Source organism: Musca vetustissima, unplaced genomic scaffold (genome assembly GCF_032173495.1).
Source record: "Musca vetustissima isolate MV318-11 ecotype Yass unplaced genomic scaffold, APGP_CSIRO_Mvet_v1 utg94738, whole genome shotgun sequence".
NCBI classification, from domain to species: domain Eukaryota; kingdom Metazoa; phylum Arthropoda; class Insecta; order Diptera; family Muscidae; genus Musca; species Musca vetustissima.
The window spans coordinates 1-18,877 of NW_026881386.1; the positions used below are offsets into that span (position 1 = coordinate 1).

The following is an 18,877-nucleotide window of genomic DNA, read 5'->3' on the forward strand; positions in this document are numbered from 1 at the left end:
AATAGAGGTACACTCTTTCAGATTCTGATTTTCTTGGTCCAAGCCGGTTTTTCCTGCCAAAAAATACCGTCTCTCAAATATAATCATGTCAGTTAAGAAGTTCATTTTTCAAATATTTATATTTTTGTCATTTTCTATATTTAAAATCAATGTTTTCTTATTAGCACAATGTGAGGCTACATATGTTTCATCATGTGTTAAAACACTAACTTATACGCGTACATTAACACTGACGCTGAAACAAGTTTTGCCACTTCTTCTGTTCCCGGGAGTAATTTACTTAATATTTGTTATTCTCTTTTCTATTTTTTATTTTTGTTTTTATTCACTCCAACATGGATTTGTTCGTTTAAGGTCAATAATCGCTACTCTTACCTTACCGTAATTTACCATTATTAAAAATTTGTAAAAAGTGTTATTACATTAATATTTAACACGAGAGGCATGTGCAACATTTAATGAATGCCAAGCACTTAAAGAACAAGTGTTTGTTTCGTTATTCTAATTCGTGTTATTACATTGGGTAGGGTAGCGGGAGCGTTCAACAAGGTTACAACCTAACATGAACTTTCTATGAGGGGCTATGCCATTTTGAGTGGGCTAACATAAACGTGTGTAGCATAAAGAGATATTTGTTTTCGGATAAGCAAGATTTTCGTGGAAAAAGCATGTTTAAATAATCTCTTAATAATGTATACTTAATAAAGTTATTTTTATTTCATGTTATTTTCGTTTAATAGACTTACCTATCTGTTGCAATTGCCACTAAATGGAGTATAGATGCTGTACAGCATAGGACATCACAGGAAGTCCAAATATCACATAATTCTGGACCCAATATCCAGCCTTCGCTTATCTAAATTACAAGAGGAGAAGAAAAATACACGATTAATGAATAAATATCCTAGAAATATTGTAGGGTTTGAAAAAAAATATATAATCCGCAAATTAATAATTTATATCCTCATCAAAATGTGATATGATATGTGCAAATGGTCCACCAATACCCAAAAACTTTCTGATTGATGCGGAATTTTGGACAATGTACTAAATAAATCATTAATTGTCTTGTATTGATATGGGTAAAAATCGGATAAGATTTATGTATAGCTTTCATATAATTTTGGGCGATTTAAAAGTCTCCATTCTTTTGGATTGAAATGAAAATGTTCATAGTGTTCCATAGTGTTTGAGCCACGTATTTAGTTCTATTTTCACGTTTTTAACACGGGATCAAACCATGAGGTTTTCACAGCTCTAGAGTTGTGTCGTTCCGGAACGAACTAGTTCAAAGGAACTATTCCGATCCAGGAACGATCGGAACTAGGTCCAGATCTTTCGTTCACCTAGTTCCTTTTGCTCCAGTCGTTCCTTCTTGCTCTCGTTCACATAGTTCCTTTTGCTCCATCGTTCCTTCTTGCTCTCTTTTGCTCCGTTGTTAATTTTGCTCCCTTGTTAATTTCGTTCCACTATCTCATATATAGCATTTCCACATTAAATGAAACCTTTTACAAATTAAATGAACCCTTTTCCAAATTAAATGAACCCTTTTCCAAATTAAATGAAACCTTTTCCAAATTAAATGAAACCTTTTCCACTTGAAATGAAACCTTTTACAAATAGAATGAAACCTTTTACAATTGAAATGAAACCTTTTACAAATAGAATGAAACTTTTTCCAAATTAAATGAAACCTTTATTCTTATCTAAGGAAATATAATATTTTCACTAATTTTAAACCAATATTTGAAAATTAAATCAAAGAATATTAACAAATATAGTTGTATGGCTATGTAATTAACATAAATATTATTTAATTCGGTGTGATTTCATTTAATATCTTAACATAAAACTAAATAAATAGTAATACAAACTGGGGTATTTCTTGACATTTTAATAAATAAATATTTAAGAACAAGAATTGAATACCCGGTCCTAAATGCGAAATACATATTTGACTTAATAAATTGTTGATGATAAGGTAACTGCTTATCTTAATGAAGGGGTTCCCGACTTGCAGCTTGTGGGATTTTCAAAACCATGTCCATAACGTAGTTAGAACAATCTTGCCGAGTAAGCTTTTGAATACTTCGCTCGATTACATCAACAATGTTATGTTCCATTGAAACGTCACACAGCTCAGCTCTTGCACATAATTTTATTTTTGAAAATGCATTTTCGATTGGATTTAGCATTGGAGAATAAGGCGGTAAGAATTTAAGGTTGCATCTTTTGGATTCGATCAAATTTTTTATGTCATGTCGCTTGTGTATTTGAGCGTTATTTTCCAACTCTGGATTGATTTTCTCAAAGAAAATTTCTATAAATAATTTAAATCTATCTGCATTGACACTGGAATTAGAAACGATTGTGTGATGTACAACTCCCGCGTTGTTTATTGCTGCAATTATAGTGACATTACGACACAATGTGTGCTCTTGTTCCTTGTCTTGAACGGGCTTGGGTTCTTCGTATGTGAAGATTAAATCCACACTCATCAATGAATATTAATTTTTCTCCTTGTTGGGTTATCCATTTTGTAAAGTCTTGAGCATATTATATATCATTTTATTATTTATATCATTTTATCTCAACAGTTTAGCTTTTATGGCTTTGAGGGTAATTCCAGATTTAAATTACAGACAGATTTAAATTATTTATAGATTTTTTTTTTTGAGAAAATCAATCCAGAGTTGGAAAATAACGCTCAAATACACAAGCGACATGGCGATAAAAAATTTGATCGAATCCAAAAGATGCAACCTTAAATTCTTACCGCCTTATTCTCCAATGCTAAATCCAATCGAAAATGCATTTTCAAAAATAAAATTATGTGCAAGAGCTGAGCTGTGTGACGTTTCAATGGAACATAACATTGTTGATGTAATCGAGCGAAGTATTCAAAAGCTTACTCGGCAAGATTGTTCTAACTACGTTATGGACATGGTTTTGAAAATCCCACAAGCTGCAAGTCGGGAACCCCTTCATTAAGATAAGCAGTTATCTTATCATCAACAATTTATTAAGTCAAATATGTATTTAGCATTTAGGACCGGGTATTCAATTCTTGTTCTTAAATATTTATTTATTAAAATGTCAAGAAATACCCCAGTTTGTATTACTATTTATTTAGTTTTATGTTAAGATATTAAATGAAATCACACCGAATTAAATAATATTTATGTTAATTACATAGCCATACAACTATATTTGTTAATATTCTTTGATTTAATTTTCAAATATTGGTTTAAAATTAGTGCAAATATTATATTTCCTTAGATAAGAATAAAGGTTTCATTTAATTTGGAAAAAGTTTCATTCTATTTGTAAAAGGTTTCATTTCAATTGGAAAAGGTTTCATTCTATTTGTAAAAGGTTTCATTTCAAGTGGAAAAGGTTTCATTTAATTTGGAAAAGGTTTCATTTAATTTGGAAAAGGTTTCATTTAATTTGGAAAAGGGTTCATTTAATTTGGAAAAGGGTTCATTTAATTTGTAAAAGGTTTCATTTAATGTGGAAATGCTATATGTGAATCAGTTAATGTAACATTAGCTGTCTCTTTCATTATTGATGAATGAAATATTCCGTGTAATAATTAAACGATTGGTACGCCATTTGTATGAAATTTGAATCAGTCGAATTCGGATAAGCGAACACCGGTTTATCGAAAAAATCGGTTAATTGAAAAAATTATAAACTAATATTTCGGATGAATTTTCAAACATTTTATTTCGCTTAATTGAAAATCCGTATAAGAGAAAGTCTTTTTCGTTGGAAAAACACAAAACTATATGGAACGAGCACCGTTTAAGAGAAAAATTGGCATTTTTTTAACAGCGACGAAGGCTGTTATTAAATTTTTATATGTGCAATTTCTAAAATGAATGTGCACATTTTTCCAACCAACATAATGTAAACAGAAAAGTAAGTTCTTACTCAATCCATTTACTGATTTATTAATTTCTCGTTTTTTTCATATATTGATTGAAGATTTCGTTTAAGCGCAACGAGTTTCGATTATCCGAAGTCCCTTTAATTGAAAATTCTGCACAAGAGAAAAAAATTACTGAAATTACGCGTTTTCGCTTAACCGAATTCGACTGTATACATATAACAGCTATATTTACATCAATCGTGATTTAAATCAATCGTGACACACGTTATTCTAGCCGCAATATAAATTACTAGAATATATTTCAAAAATAAAAGCATGAACGATAGTATTGACCGAACGAACTGTCGTGAACATTGGATGAGTCAACTAAAAGGAACTATGCACCTAAAGGAACGGAGCGGACAGAAAAAGATCGAACCGCTCAAGGAACTAGATTGACCAACTCTACACAGCACTTCTGGTGAAGACAATCATCGATTACGCATTTCTTCTTAATGGGTGCCAGTCAGGACTACAACAACCCGTGGACCGATATACCCCATTTGCAATACCAAACATGGTGGAGGGTATAACCAGTGAGCGGAGCAGTTCAGTCGGACGGGATGGCCTTATAATACTTTACACAAATACCACATGAAAGTAACATTCTGAGGATCTAAATTACGAACCTAGGCAATATTTCGCGATATTTGCACCCATTCCACCGATTTAAAACCGGCATATCGACTTTCTTCCGCTGATATGCCATGTGATTAAAACTTTGGCATTATACACACAAGAGTCTTGGTTGATTCCACAAGCTGAATGTTGACCGACCAATATGAGAAGAGGAATTCTAATTAGTTGTCCGGATCCCCTTTCCCGCGTAACATAAGCGATGTTCAGCTGATAATTGTGGTGTCTGGGACGACTATAAAACTAGTATAATAAGGAAAGTAGTAAACATAGTAGTAACAATAAGGAAAGTAGTAAAGTCGGGATCGGCCGACTATATGATACTGTTCCTAGCATCCTTACAGAGTCGCTTTTTTGAAGGACTTTCGACATGAAATTGAACTAGATTAAATATGAGATCTGTATTTATATGTGAACCGACTAACATCAATCCATAAACACGCCTTTCTGTAACCTATGCCAAATTTCATTCGGGCAGATTTAGAGTCGTATGCGTACAATGGAACATATTTATGTAAACCGATTTATAGCACACGCTATTCGGTATGCCTCACTGTTACAATCAGACACCCGTTCGAATTATTATATGGAAGCTATGTCTGCTCTGCATCAATGAAAAAACGCAATAACGTCCTTATAATCTCAATTTGATTTCGTGTCAATTGGACAAACATTAGGAGTTTGGTGCAGCCTTAACCTAAAATCGAACGAAAACATACGTGTGCCAGTTATACCTAAATCTGAACGAATTTTAACGGAACTTGCCAGAGATTTATTTCAGCACCTGGTACAAAATTGTGCCAATCGGACAAAGTTCTTTTACATAAAATCGGAAGAAAATATATAGGTATATCGAAATCTAAACCGATTTTCAGGAAAGTTAACACACATCATTCTAGACTTAAGTTGGTAAGCTATACCAAATTTCGTCAAATCGAAAGATATATAAGGACTGTGGTGCACCATTTACATTTAATCGGACGAAAATATATATGGTGGCTATATCTAAATCTGAACAGATCTTCCCAATTTCAATAGGGTTCGTCATTGGACCAAATAAATGAGCTGTGCCAAATTTCGTCCAATGCGGATCATAAATGCGACTTGAATTTGTTTATAATTTAAAATGGACAGATAGACAGACGGACGGACATACATAAATCGACTCAGAAAGTGATTCTATGCATATTCTCAAAATGAACCATGCACATAGACATAATAAACTGTACCACAGTGTTGTGAAGGGTATAAACAGCTCGCATGTGCAATACGTGCTTAGCACGGATGACACGAACTAAAAAAGCTGTAGTCATAATGTCACTATTTTTTTAGCAGTAGATGTGTAAAGCTAATGCTAATATTTTTGATGCTGTATTTTATACCCTGTATAATACCCTTACAACACAGAGAGTAGGATATAAGATCATAGAAAAATATTTTATATATATTTTATTTACGTTTACTTTTGAAAGCACAAAGTGTATTGTATAGTATTGTATAGTACTCTGATCAATTTCTTTTGTAATATAAACTTTTTGTCATTTTAGTGATAAGACTATGAATGATTTTTAAATATCTACTTGCAAATATTGTTTAATATTTATAGGTCTGCACCCCGCGAAAGTATTTCGAATAATAGTTATTATAATACAGGTTTATTGTCTTTCAAAATCGAATCTATAATAAAACTATTTATTGTCTCTTTAAGTTCACCTATACGAAGGGTTAGTAGTATATATCCTTCGTTTTATATGCCTCATAATTAATAATAATAATTATATACCTGATGCATAAATCCTACTTCTCAAAATACAAATTTCTTTACATTTTATCGATTCTAAGTTGCAAGTGTGGCGATGCACGAATCACATACAAATATTCAACACCACCACCCTGCTCCTTATTACTCAATTCATCAAAATATTTACTTGTTTCGTTTATGTTTCCCCTACTAGTGCATAATGAGCATTGTTATAATGTAATTAAATTAGTATTTAATTATTTTGAGATTACTTACCTCATAAACAGCTCCCAATGGCATTACTAGACATGCAACAAATAAATCAGCCACCGCCAATGAAACAACCAAATAATTAGCCACATTCTGCAAGTTGCGCTCCAGTATTATTGCGGCAATTACAAAAACGTTTCCTAGTATGAAAACAATATCGTCGTCGTGGTTGTTGTTTGTTGTTGTTATTATTCGACAATTGAGAGAACGAGTCCATTTATTTATTTATTTTGCATTGGTGTTGCAGATGACGTTCGTCGCCATGTGTTTGTTGTGTGAACGTTCATGAATTGGTCCGTTTTTTTTTGCAGTGTTAAAAATTGTTGCATGCCCCACAATTGTTTATGGATTTTTCATGGAAAAATTGTACGGCATCATAAACAGACAAACATAACAAAAGACCAGTGGCAAGCATGTGGCATAACGAAGAGAAAAGTGAGAAAAAAAGAAAACGAACAAACGATAACAATCATCAGTATTTTACACATATTTATGAAATATCAAAAGCAAGATAAACAGTAAAAATATATCTGTGCTATATGTTTGTATGTATGCACGTATATTTCATGAGTATGTTTTTATGTATATTTTATTGTTCTGCTGTTGTAGGTCGAGCCTTTATTCAATATGAGCCATTATTCACTTTATTGGTCCATAATAAGTTTTTTGAAATGCCATAAAACCCCATTTGAAATACAATGCTATTTTAATTGAATACAATACATAATGAAATAATAATAAATCGAAAAGAAATTTGTTTGTAGATATTCTGAGTTTTTTCCCTTAAATACAATTTAATTGAAATGAAAAAAAAGGACCGACGAAAGAGAACAATGTAGGCCCTTGTAAAAGAACTTTCCAAATTATCTCATTCGTTCGATCTTTAAATTACTGGGTCATGGACTCAGCTATTGTTCTGTTATTGTTCCGTCTGCTGAAATGACGGTATTTAACATAGACCTTTGGAATTTTGCACATACATTGCTACGAACTACTTCTTGGATGGTTGGTATTGAAATTGAGAAGTATCGGTCACACATACTCCCAAATATTCGCTATTTGAGACTTTTGTGCACGGCTTTTACACACGCAGTAAATCTTTCTACTAAAATTATCAATATTGGTCCAATTTTTCGGGTATATCACAAATTGGCTTAGTCATAAATCTACATCACAAAGTTTGGGATTTTGGGCACATGTTTAAACCAAAAGGCCTATAGTTGTATATTTTGGATATTTTGTATCATAATCAAAAATTATTAAAGTGGACGTTTTGGGAACATTTTTATTAACTCCGTCTGATGAAATCTCGAGCTCTGAAATTTGGCACAGAATTTGCTAGTCCTCATTGGATGTTTGGTATTTCAAATGACATATATCGCGGTCCACGTTTTGGTGCAACGCCCGTATAACGGTACCTCCCAATATTTGGTATTTTGGGGATTTTTGACACGTTTTCCAACCGAGTTGGCTGTAATTTTGCATTACGGATTCTTATGGTGGATCACATCTTCCTATTGAAAATTATTAATAATGACCCAAATTTCAGGGTAACGGTACCCCCAACGGTACCCCTAACATTCGGTATTTTATTTTCCATCCGAATTGGCTGTTATTTGGCACAACAATTGTTAATATTGACTTAAGTTACAGGGTAGCCCCCATATAACGGTACCCCCCATTTTTTGTATTTTGGGAATTTTGGACAGGTTTTCCAACCGAATTGGCTGCAATTTAGTAATTTTGGTCCCTATTGTATAGCACATTTCCATACTAAAAATTTTTAATATTCACCCAAGTCGTTATTCTGAGGATTTTTGGACACGTTTCGCAAGAATTGGCTGCAACTTGATATATTTTGTATTTTACTTGGCTGTCAAAACTCACTACCAAAATATATCAGTACTGATCTTTCGTTTTAGTATAGCCCCATATAACGGTAGTCCCACTAGATATTTTGATAATTTCAATCATATTTAAATTACGTATTTTTCATTAATCTCATGGGGTATAAAACATCGGATTTAATCGTTTAACCTAATTTATTCCTATATGTTTTTTTTAGATTTTTAATATCGGTTTATGTTTTGGTATAATGGTACCGACTATTATCCGTAATTTTATAGCATTTTTCCTACCTATGTGACTGCCATTGATAGCATACCTATACACAGAAGATTGTCAGACAAAAGTTTTTGCAGTATACCCTACAGGGTATTGTGTCTTTGAGCATATGTTTGTAAAAGGTAAAATGAATCGAGATAGATCCATGGTTCCTTTTGAGGAAATCCATAGAATCACTTTCTGAGTCGACGGACGAACGGACGGATGGACAGACGGACATCAGTCTTTTCGTCCGCCCATGTATATTTGTGAGCAAAGTACGTCCTATTTTATATAAACCCCCACTATTGGTCAAATTACGAAAAAATATTGCGCAGCGTACTAAATTAGGTCCATATTGATGTATGCGAAGTTTTGTTGAAATCGATTCAAATTTAGATATAGATCCGATATGGTTTCGGAGTCTATGTTTGTTCTATATTAACGAAATTTAGCAGCGGATATGGAATTTAGGCTAGAATGATTTTTATTAAGTTTGAAATTGTTTCAGATTTGAGTTTGAAATTGTTTCCCATTTGTATAAAATGGGACTTAAGTATATATGTGAGCTAAATGGAACAGGTAGATCATGTTCTATTTTCACGATATTTTGTTGTTGAAATCGGTTTAGATGTATATATAGCTCCCATATATATTTTTTCCGATTTTATGCAAATGTACATGTGGACGAGCCTATGTTTGTTCGCTTTACATGAAATATGGCATTGCGTAATGAATTAAAGTCGTTTTATGTTTAGATATAGCTCCCATATATATTTTCGTTCGATTTTATCTAAATAGTGTACCAAATAAGTAAAATTTGTCCGATTAGGACGAACTAGTGCACAACGTACCAACTGGAAACTTTTCAATATCGCACTGAGCTGCAGCATACCAAATGTTGGATACAACGGTAGCTCATATATGTCCATTTATATATAGCCCTCATACATATTTTGCTCGATTTCAACAGATAATTGATATTCAATTTTACACAAATTTCAGGTTGGTATGTGTATGCGTTGTTTTTAGTTCAAATATCTATTTACTTCACAGCTTTAATTTCTTCCGAAGTTTTTTGCGAATGTTTTCCTGTTTATTTTCGATATGCTTAAGTTCCTACTTCAGTTTTCCAACCTTATTGTTTTGGACATTATTTTGTCAGCACATGAACTACCTACTGTGTATAAAATAATGTAAAAAAGATAGTCTCCGCAGAGGGTCCAATTTATGGAAAGAAATCAAAATATGCCAACTGGTTTATCTATCTATATATAAAATATATATTATAATATATATAAAATAGAATTATAATATATAATATATGTATATAAAATAGAAAATAATTTGTTTGTTTGTATGTTACCGATAGACGCCAAAACCGCTGAACAGATCTTAATGAGATTTACACTGTATGTCGGGGCATTCCCTGAAAGTAACATATGCTATATAAACTTTTAAAATTCCGCGTGGATGCGGATTTATAGCATCAATAGTAAACATACCTCAAAATTTCTGAACGTGTAATATGCGTTTATCTTAAGAACGGTTACAGATACCGTTTTCAAAATTAGCCGGAATGACAAAGGTGTGAATATACACTATCCATACAAAAATGAGCATGGTACGATCAACGGAAATGCACTTTTTAGTGCATTTTAAAAATCTGCATATTGAAAGTTTAAAATATTTTGTTTGTAGACTCTAAAAATGCTGAAAAGATTTTATTGAGATTTTCACAGAACGTCATAACATGCCCTGGGAATAATATATGCTATATAAACTTCTAAGATTTCCCGAAGATGCGGTGTTATAGCATCGAACGTGATCATACTTCAAAAATTATTATCGTGTAATTTGTGTATATCTTAAGTACGGTTATAGATACCGTCTTCAAACTATTGCTGAGTAACGTGAGTTTAAATACGCATCATCCACACAACATGACCGCGGACAAGGGAAAATGCACACCTCATTGCAATTAAACCTATACGTAGAAAAATAAAAATAAAAAATACGTGGGCTGAAAAACCACTAAACAGATTTTACTAAAATGTTCATAGTAAGTCAAGCGTTCCCATGGAAGCATCAAAAGTATTCATACATCTTAAAGAGTGTACATACATATGTAGAACATTTTCTATGGGTATATCTTAGGTTAGTGGCTTGAAAATATGGTTGAGTAACATGGATACAAATACTCATCATCCGATGAGTATTTGTATCCATGTGTAAAATTAAAAAAAAATGGTTGACATTATAATTTTCCATTTTTGTCAGTTTTTGAAAACAAATTAATTTTGAACAAAATCAAACAAAATGTTGTTTGGATTTCAAAAAAAAAAAAAAAAAAAAAAAACGTTGAAGTGAGTAGTGTGCATTTTAATTATAAATCGTTTTATCATCTGGAAAAATTCAGAGACTGGGATACAATAAATTCAGATAAACCACTATTTTTTTTAAAAAAATACCATTTTGAGGAGGAGGATGCTAGGATAAGATGCTTACTAATTGATGATATCTAAATTTTAATTTGATAACTTCAGCAGGGGCAGCGAAGCGCCACGGGTCCCGCTAGTGTTTTATATATCATTTTAGGTTTATTGATGGATATAATACCAATATAATGGTACCATTATTTTCCAAATTTTGAAGATTTTAGAATGGTAAATGGTGATCATGGATTTAAAATCTGCTTGGAAAAATTTGAGTACAAATCAAAATGTTTGTACACCTTCTTTTTGGAATTTACAGTTCATAGAGATGTGAAAGAGATGTTTTCTTTTATTTGTGATGTACGGAAAACATATTGAAAACGAAGTCATTATGTTATATACGCCACATAATTAACTTGTAATACTTAAGCATTTATAAGAACACTTCTACACATGTAATCCGCATTGACTTTCATATGAATTCAGTCAGCAACACCCTTCACTTGCAATGCTAAAATAAGACAAAAAGAAAGGCAAACAAAGAGTTATTTCCGTCATTATGGCATCTCTTTGAATGCCAAGACACAAAAAAGACAGTGCCACAGTAAATTGGTAGCAATATCAGCTGTTACAAGAGAAGCAATAAAAACAAACACAAAAAATCCCCATTTTTCACATTCATGTTTTAAAAATTTCAAGTGTTTCACCCTCTACAAAAAAATAGAGAACATGCACACACACACACACACACATAGCACTTATTTATCATCGCCACCTTCTGGTTGTGCTGCAGTAATTTTTAGTATTTCTTTACGGTTTGTTTGTTTTACAAAAACTGCTGTTGCCGTTTGTTTTTTGCTGCATTCGTCTTTGTTCCTTTACCCAGTCTCTTTACTTATTTTTTTCCTGCTTGTTTTCTTTGACATTATACCCTTTAAGTGCATCCTTACTTATAGGGATCTGGCGTGCAGGCGTCTAAGTGTACCAGGTCTTAACGAAACGAAAATGGAATAGGCAACGTTGTGTGTGTGTGTGTGTGTGTGTAAGTGAGAGTGTGATTGTTCTGTCGCTATGGCACTTTTGTTGGCAAAATGTAGTGGATAGATGACACAAATGAACTGCAGTAGGAAATCGTTTAGTAATTTACCAAATGATGTACCGACCGAACTACCGACATCAATGTTTGTTTTTTCCGTTTGTTTTCAACCTCCTCAATTACCGATTGTAACAGAAACGGCACTTGTTGACATTTAATATGTGATTTATCCGGTTTTCCGTTCCTTTGATTAGTCGTTGGGGCGTATGATGTACCGGATCCCTGTCACTTTATGTACGTAAGGCGACAAAAGGAAAATAACAATCGATTGAAATATTTATGATGCTAGTTGTGTTAATCAAACACAGAAATCTTAATGGGTTATTCTGTTTGTGATTGGGATATCCATTTGAATCCAAATTTGTTGTATGGCCTCATTATATCCTTATATAAGAAAAAAATATGTCAGATATTGGGCGTCGACAGGGGTATGACAGATAAAGAGTTATATCGGTCGTGATTCCAAAAAAATGGTACTAGAAACCGATATCTGCCAAACCGAAAATCCTTAGCACTGTTCAACAAATTCTTTTTTACCGATTTTAGGTAAATGGTGCACCAAAGTCCCTGCTAATCTTTTGATTGGCATGAATTTTGGTAAAGCGTACTAAATTAGATCTAGAATGATGTGTTTCGTGAAAATCGGTTGAGATTTAGATATAGCTTCAATACATAGTTTCGTCCGATTTTAGGTAAATGGTGCACCAAAGCCTCTGAAAATCATTCGATTTGCATGAATTTTGGCATAGCGTATTGATTTAAGTCTGGATTTCAAGTAAATAATGCAATAAAGATCCACAGCTAGGCCGATTGACACAACGTATTGAAATTAGTATAAATTAATCTCTGGCAAGTTTGCTTCAAGTTGGTTCAGATATAGATATCTCGTAGCTTCCATATATAATTTCGACTTATTTATTGAGATTAAATTTTAAACAGTGCAGCATACCGAATAGCGTGTGTAAAGTTTGCTTTAAATCGATTTACACAAACCTTCCCACTGTGCGCAAACAACTCTAAACTTGCCCAAATGAAATGAAATTTAGCACAGGTTTAAAAAAGATATAAAAAACACATATTTAAATTCGTTCAATTTCAAGTCAAAATTCCTTCAAAAAGGCGACGTCTTTTCGAATACATATGTACCCAAAGTGGTGAAGGGTATCATATAGTCGGCCCAGTCCGACTTTACTACTTTCCTTACTGTTTTTTTATATATTTTTAAACATCTTAAATTTTGAATAGGACAAAACGTTGCCAATAGTTCTTGTTGTAACAGTTACAGAATAGATTGAAGTGACTGACGATTGCAGAGTAGGACTCGGTCTTTTCGGATCATATTTTAGGATGGCTATGAGAAAAAGTGAGCATTTATCTTTCTGCCATCATTAATTGCTAAGATTTGAACAAATGTTGATAAGACATCGAAGTGACTTAAAAATGTCACTCAAAGATATAGATATGAATGAAAATTTCAAAGGCAAAACAAGTTTGAAAGTTAATATCATCCATGTCTTAACCTGTAAGACAGAAACACGATTTTCTTCTCGAACACTAATAACAACCTTACAATTACCTGATGTTTGAGGCACAGTTATGAATGAAAATTTTAACAATATGTGGGCCTAAACTTAGAATAGTTTTGCAATAAATTTTCTAATTATAGAATCATATTCCTAAAACAATATCTACTTCCTTCAAACAAATTACTCTCCCAACGCACTCAAATGTTTCCACCAATTTAATTTCAGTATTCAAATAGAATTTTATTGTTAAATATTGCTGTAATTAAATAATTGCCTGGGAACAAAAATGCCCAAATATCAATTATTGATTATAAAAACACCTGTATAATTAAATCTTAAATACAGTTGACTTCACTTCACTTAACTTGTATTGTATTGTTTAATATGCCCTTAAGAATTGTTGTTGTTTTTTATTAGACCATCTCACATGAAAATATAATTAAAGGTATATATACTATACAATGATATATGAACGTGTGACGTCATATATGAAATGTATATGTGTATGTTCGTGACAACTTCTCTCCCTTGATAATAGAGTTAACAAAGTTACGAGTTATAATAAATATTTATTATCAATGAGAAAATGAGTTCAATTCAATTACCGCCATTGATATACTCTGTTATTTAGGTATGTGTGTTGACATACCATATGGGGTTTTTAACTCAATCCTAATTATAGGTGAGAGTATGTCAATGGGTCGCATGTGTATTACATTACCTGTTTAGATGTGCTAACATATAGAATTGTATGCTATGTAAATTGACAGTTATAATGTGACAAATAAAATTTGGTAGGCTGACTTAAGAAGATAATTAGTAATATACATAATACATTAATAGAAAGGATAATTAAAAGGTGTCTAGGAAAACATGTTGAATAAAATAGCTACACGTGTTGGTAGGGTCACGATATTCAATTTCAATTCCTCCTGCTATGGTATGCACAGTTCGCAGATGATATATATATGGATACGTTTGGGTCTCAACATATTTGTTGTCGTCGCTTCATTATTTTTTCTAAAGAATGGGCTGAAATATAGATTTCCCAGAGGATTGGAAGGTTTTAACGATGTCCCATGAAGGAGGTATAAACAGTTCTGCTGTTCAAAATACGGAATAAATGTGGATGCCGTGCAATTTTGCAATACCAGTACCATCGTAGACCGATATATTTTGCAAAACCAAACTCCCTAGAAAGGCCATACTACCTCATCTAGTTCTGATCAAGGACGTATATGAGCAATATTGCCAATTTTTCATTCATTCTTTTATAATTCTGTCATTATTAAATTATTTCAGATAAATTGATTAGTTTTGAATTTATTGATCTGTCATTGCAAACTTTTCATGATATTCACCTCCAATGTTAATTTTCGTGGAAGTTGTGTACATCCAGTAAGGAAAGTTCAAAAGTCGGACGGGCCCTACCATATAATACCCTTCACCACTTTGGAAACATACCAGAAATGCTAATATAGGCAATATTATGTACATAGAACAGACATATAATCTTTAGAGGACCATTGAAATGAAAGTGGGCGAAAGTAAATGTGTGATCTACATAGATATATGAACCAACTAAAATATATACCATTCTGAAATCTATGAAAAATTGCATGTCAATCGGATTATATGGTGTACCATTTGTATGAAATCGAGACAAAATAACATTTGTACATCTGGACCTAATTGAGCAACCGTGGCATATACAATTTGGTATGCTGCAGCACAGTGCGCTGTTCAGAATTTTATCTCGAGTATATGGAACAGACGTAGTCTCCTCGGTGCCCCATTTACATAAGAACAGACGAAAATATATATGGGAGATATAACTAAATCTAAACCGATTTTTGCAACTTTAATACACATCACTCTAAACTCACATCTGCCATATTTCATGTAAATCGAATAAACATAGGATCTTCGGTGCACCAGTTTCGAAACTATATATGGGAGCCATATTTTTTACAAGACTGTTTTCTCGAAATCAGGCCTGTATTTGGTGTGTACGCATACATTTGGCAGCTAATTTTTGAAGGACTTTTGTTAGTTGGGAACATGTAATTAATTATTGTTTTTGACCATCTGCATGGATATATTATCAGTTTGACGGCTTTTGTTAGTGGACTTCCTTCTAGATGGGCCATTGTTGCTGTATACTTATTAACTATGTATATGTAATATTGAACTTCTGGGCACATTATATTCTTCGGACATCTCTATATAATCGCTAACAATGAGTTTTTCTTTTTTTCCTCTTCTTTGTTTTCGAAAAATTTATTTATTTTTTTTTATTTAATTCAAACTCATACAAATTCAAGGGTGTCCCTTTAATATTTCAAATGAAATATTGAAGGGACACTCTTGAAAATAATAATGGTTGAAAATAATCAAATTTCATAGGTAATTTTAGTTCGAAGTTAATAATGCTAGACCAGAAGTATGTACTCCTTCCAATCACGTTGACATTTTTGGATTCGTGTTCGTCGAAAATCATTCCCATGAAGGACCTCTTTTAAGCACAAAAAACACCAACAACAAAATTATGGCAATTAATGTTCTTATCCTTTACGTCTTCAAACAACAAATATACAAATTTACAAGTCTTCGAAATGATACACGTTCATTTGCCACCCGGTTGAAAATCATCAAAATTTGAAATAGTGAAGGCAGTTGGCCCCTTAATTTCCAAAAATATTATAAAGTAATCATTAAAAATTTGTGATTTGATAAGAGTATTTGAAAAGTTCTTAATTGTCTATTATTTTCTATTATTCCACACTTTCAAATTTAATTTACATACGTAAATATCTATCTATCCATCTCTCTCTATTATTAAATACATACCAATTATAGTGATAAGTATCATTAGACCCAGAACAATAGACATGCTTATCATTTTCAACAGCACCACAACGTCCTCGGGCATTGGCAGGCCAACACTGGCATTACCATTTATGGCCGACACATCATTAGGACTGCTAATTGTGATGGTGCCACTGTCATTGTTGCTGTCGTTCCTGCCAAAGACTGTTCGGTTGAAGATTATGAAATTACTGTTATTCAGATTAACGATATCGGCGGATGTTTTTGCATTGGCGGTAGCTTCGTCATAGTCTGGCATGAGGAACGTGTCATTTGTCTGATAGCCATAAGTGCGCAGGTCCAAGAGGTCGCGTTCATTGAAATAGTGTCTAACATCGAGAAGTGCGGCAGCGGCCAAAATATCTGAGGTGGGTTTCAAGTTAATATCGATGTTGTGGCCCAGCATTGCTGTTGACGAGACGGTGGGTCGGGTGGCAAGAGTGTTTTTCCGCCCCCAGCCACTCGACAAGTAGCTAATAATCGATTTCCAAAGATTATTGTTGATAATTGTTTACTTCAGTTTTTATTTTGATTTTGATTTGTTCGCTATTATATTTTGGTTTTCATTGTATTATCTATGATGGCGATAATGGCAATTGTTTGTTTGTTGCTGTTGTTTTTGCTTCTCTCTTCTGATGGGAGTGGGTTTTTGTTGAGGTATATAAAGTTTTAGGAATATTTAAAAAGGAAGTCCGTGTTCTTGTTGTTTTTGTTGTCGTTATTTATCTATACATTAAATATATATTTACAATTGTTTTAGTTGTTGTGGTATATATGCTACACATACATAGATATAAATTGTATATATGTATGTCGTTTGTTTGTTTGTTGTTGTAGATATATCGAAATAACAGTCTACAGTAAGCGTTTTGTGATTATCGTTGTCATTAAAAATCTGCAAAGAGAAAGAGGAAGCAAAACAAGAAACGTTATTAAGGTTAAGAGCTGAAAATGTTGTTGTTGTTTTTGATGTTCGTTTTCTGGTGTTTTTGTTGACAAAATGATGATGGAAAACAACTTAAGGGCATTAAATGTCTGCGGTTACTGGGATTATTATTTTTTAACTGTGGGTATTTAGTTGCCATCACATTTCTTTCTTTAATGAACAACTAAGCTATAACCACAAGAAATGTAATTTAAAAACAAATGAAGAGAGTATACAAAGATGCCGTAATGGGAATGATATTATGATTTAATTAAAAGTACACAAATTGTTCGAGAATAGTGAAATTTATTGGTATTGTCAAGACCTCTGATGAGAATTATTATTTATTCGATACTTTTTGACCTAATGAAATATCCGTGATAATGCCCACCAGACTTAAATTCAAAGATCATTGTTCCTAAAAGCACCACTTCGCTTAAAATGGTCGCCTGTGTCTTCGCAAATTTGGTGATTTTCTGCTTAAGAATGAAGGCCGGTCATTTCGGAGTGTTCAATCGCAATTTTTGCCTGAAATCTTCAGAGAAATTCGAAAGCCGAACAACAGAAGACGAATCATTGTACATCATTACAATACGTGTTCTAGCACAGCCCAAAAGGAAATTGACGGGTTATCGCTGTACAGACCCAAAGAGTGGCCAACGTCAAAACTTTTAATAAACATTTTTATTATTAGAAATATTTAGAAGACAGTATCTGCGGATATATACGTCACTCCTACATACTACACAGGAGTCCACATCATCTGGCAGCCTGTATCAACAGATTCAGGGGTACGACCCATCCGTGATACCGATAACCTCCAGTCCGGGCTGGTATCCCAATACACTTTTTAGACTACATTGGTCTTAATTGAACAAACATTTGGAGATGACCATTCACATAAAATATAACTATAACTAAACCTGAACCGATTTCAACGAAATGTAGCACACATTATTCTATGTACAATTTCGCATAAGTAAAAAAATTTATATAGGGGATTTGATGCATCATTCACATCAAATCCAACTATAATATCTATATCTAAATCTGAACCAATTTTAATGGAAGCTATAAATAAATCTGACCCGATTTCAACAAAACTTAACACATGTCATTCTAGACTTAATTCAGTCCGCTGTACAAAATGTCGTATCAATCGAACATATCTTGGGAGCTATATCAAAATCTCAAAATGATTTGTATAAAGCATACGCCAATCTCGTTCTCAAAAATAAGCACGGGTCTATCTCGTTTCCTTTTGCTTTGTATATGCACAAAGTCATAATACATTGTGGTGTGAGTGGTATAATAATACAAGTACCGAAGTCCTTAATATCAAG

The 18,877-nt window shown here is 32.9% G+C and overlaps 1 protein-coding gene across 1 annotated transcript; it reads right to left on the reverse strand.

Moving 5' to 3' along the window:
- Nucleotides 1-746: 746 nt before the first annotated feature.
- LOC133327340 (5-hydroxytryptamine receptor 2B-like) lies at nucleotides 747-17,048 on the reverse strand (the record flags this gene model as incomplete). Its single annotated transcript, XM_061535902.1, has 3 exons — nucleotides 16,592-17,048; nucleotides 6,588-6,721; nucleotides 747-856 (listed from the first exon to the last, which is right to left on the reverse strand). Coding segments are annotated over exons 1-3 (668 nt in total), but the record flags the coding sequence as incomplete, so codon positions are not given.
- Nucleotides 17,049-18,877: the final 1,829 nt, after the last annotated feature.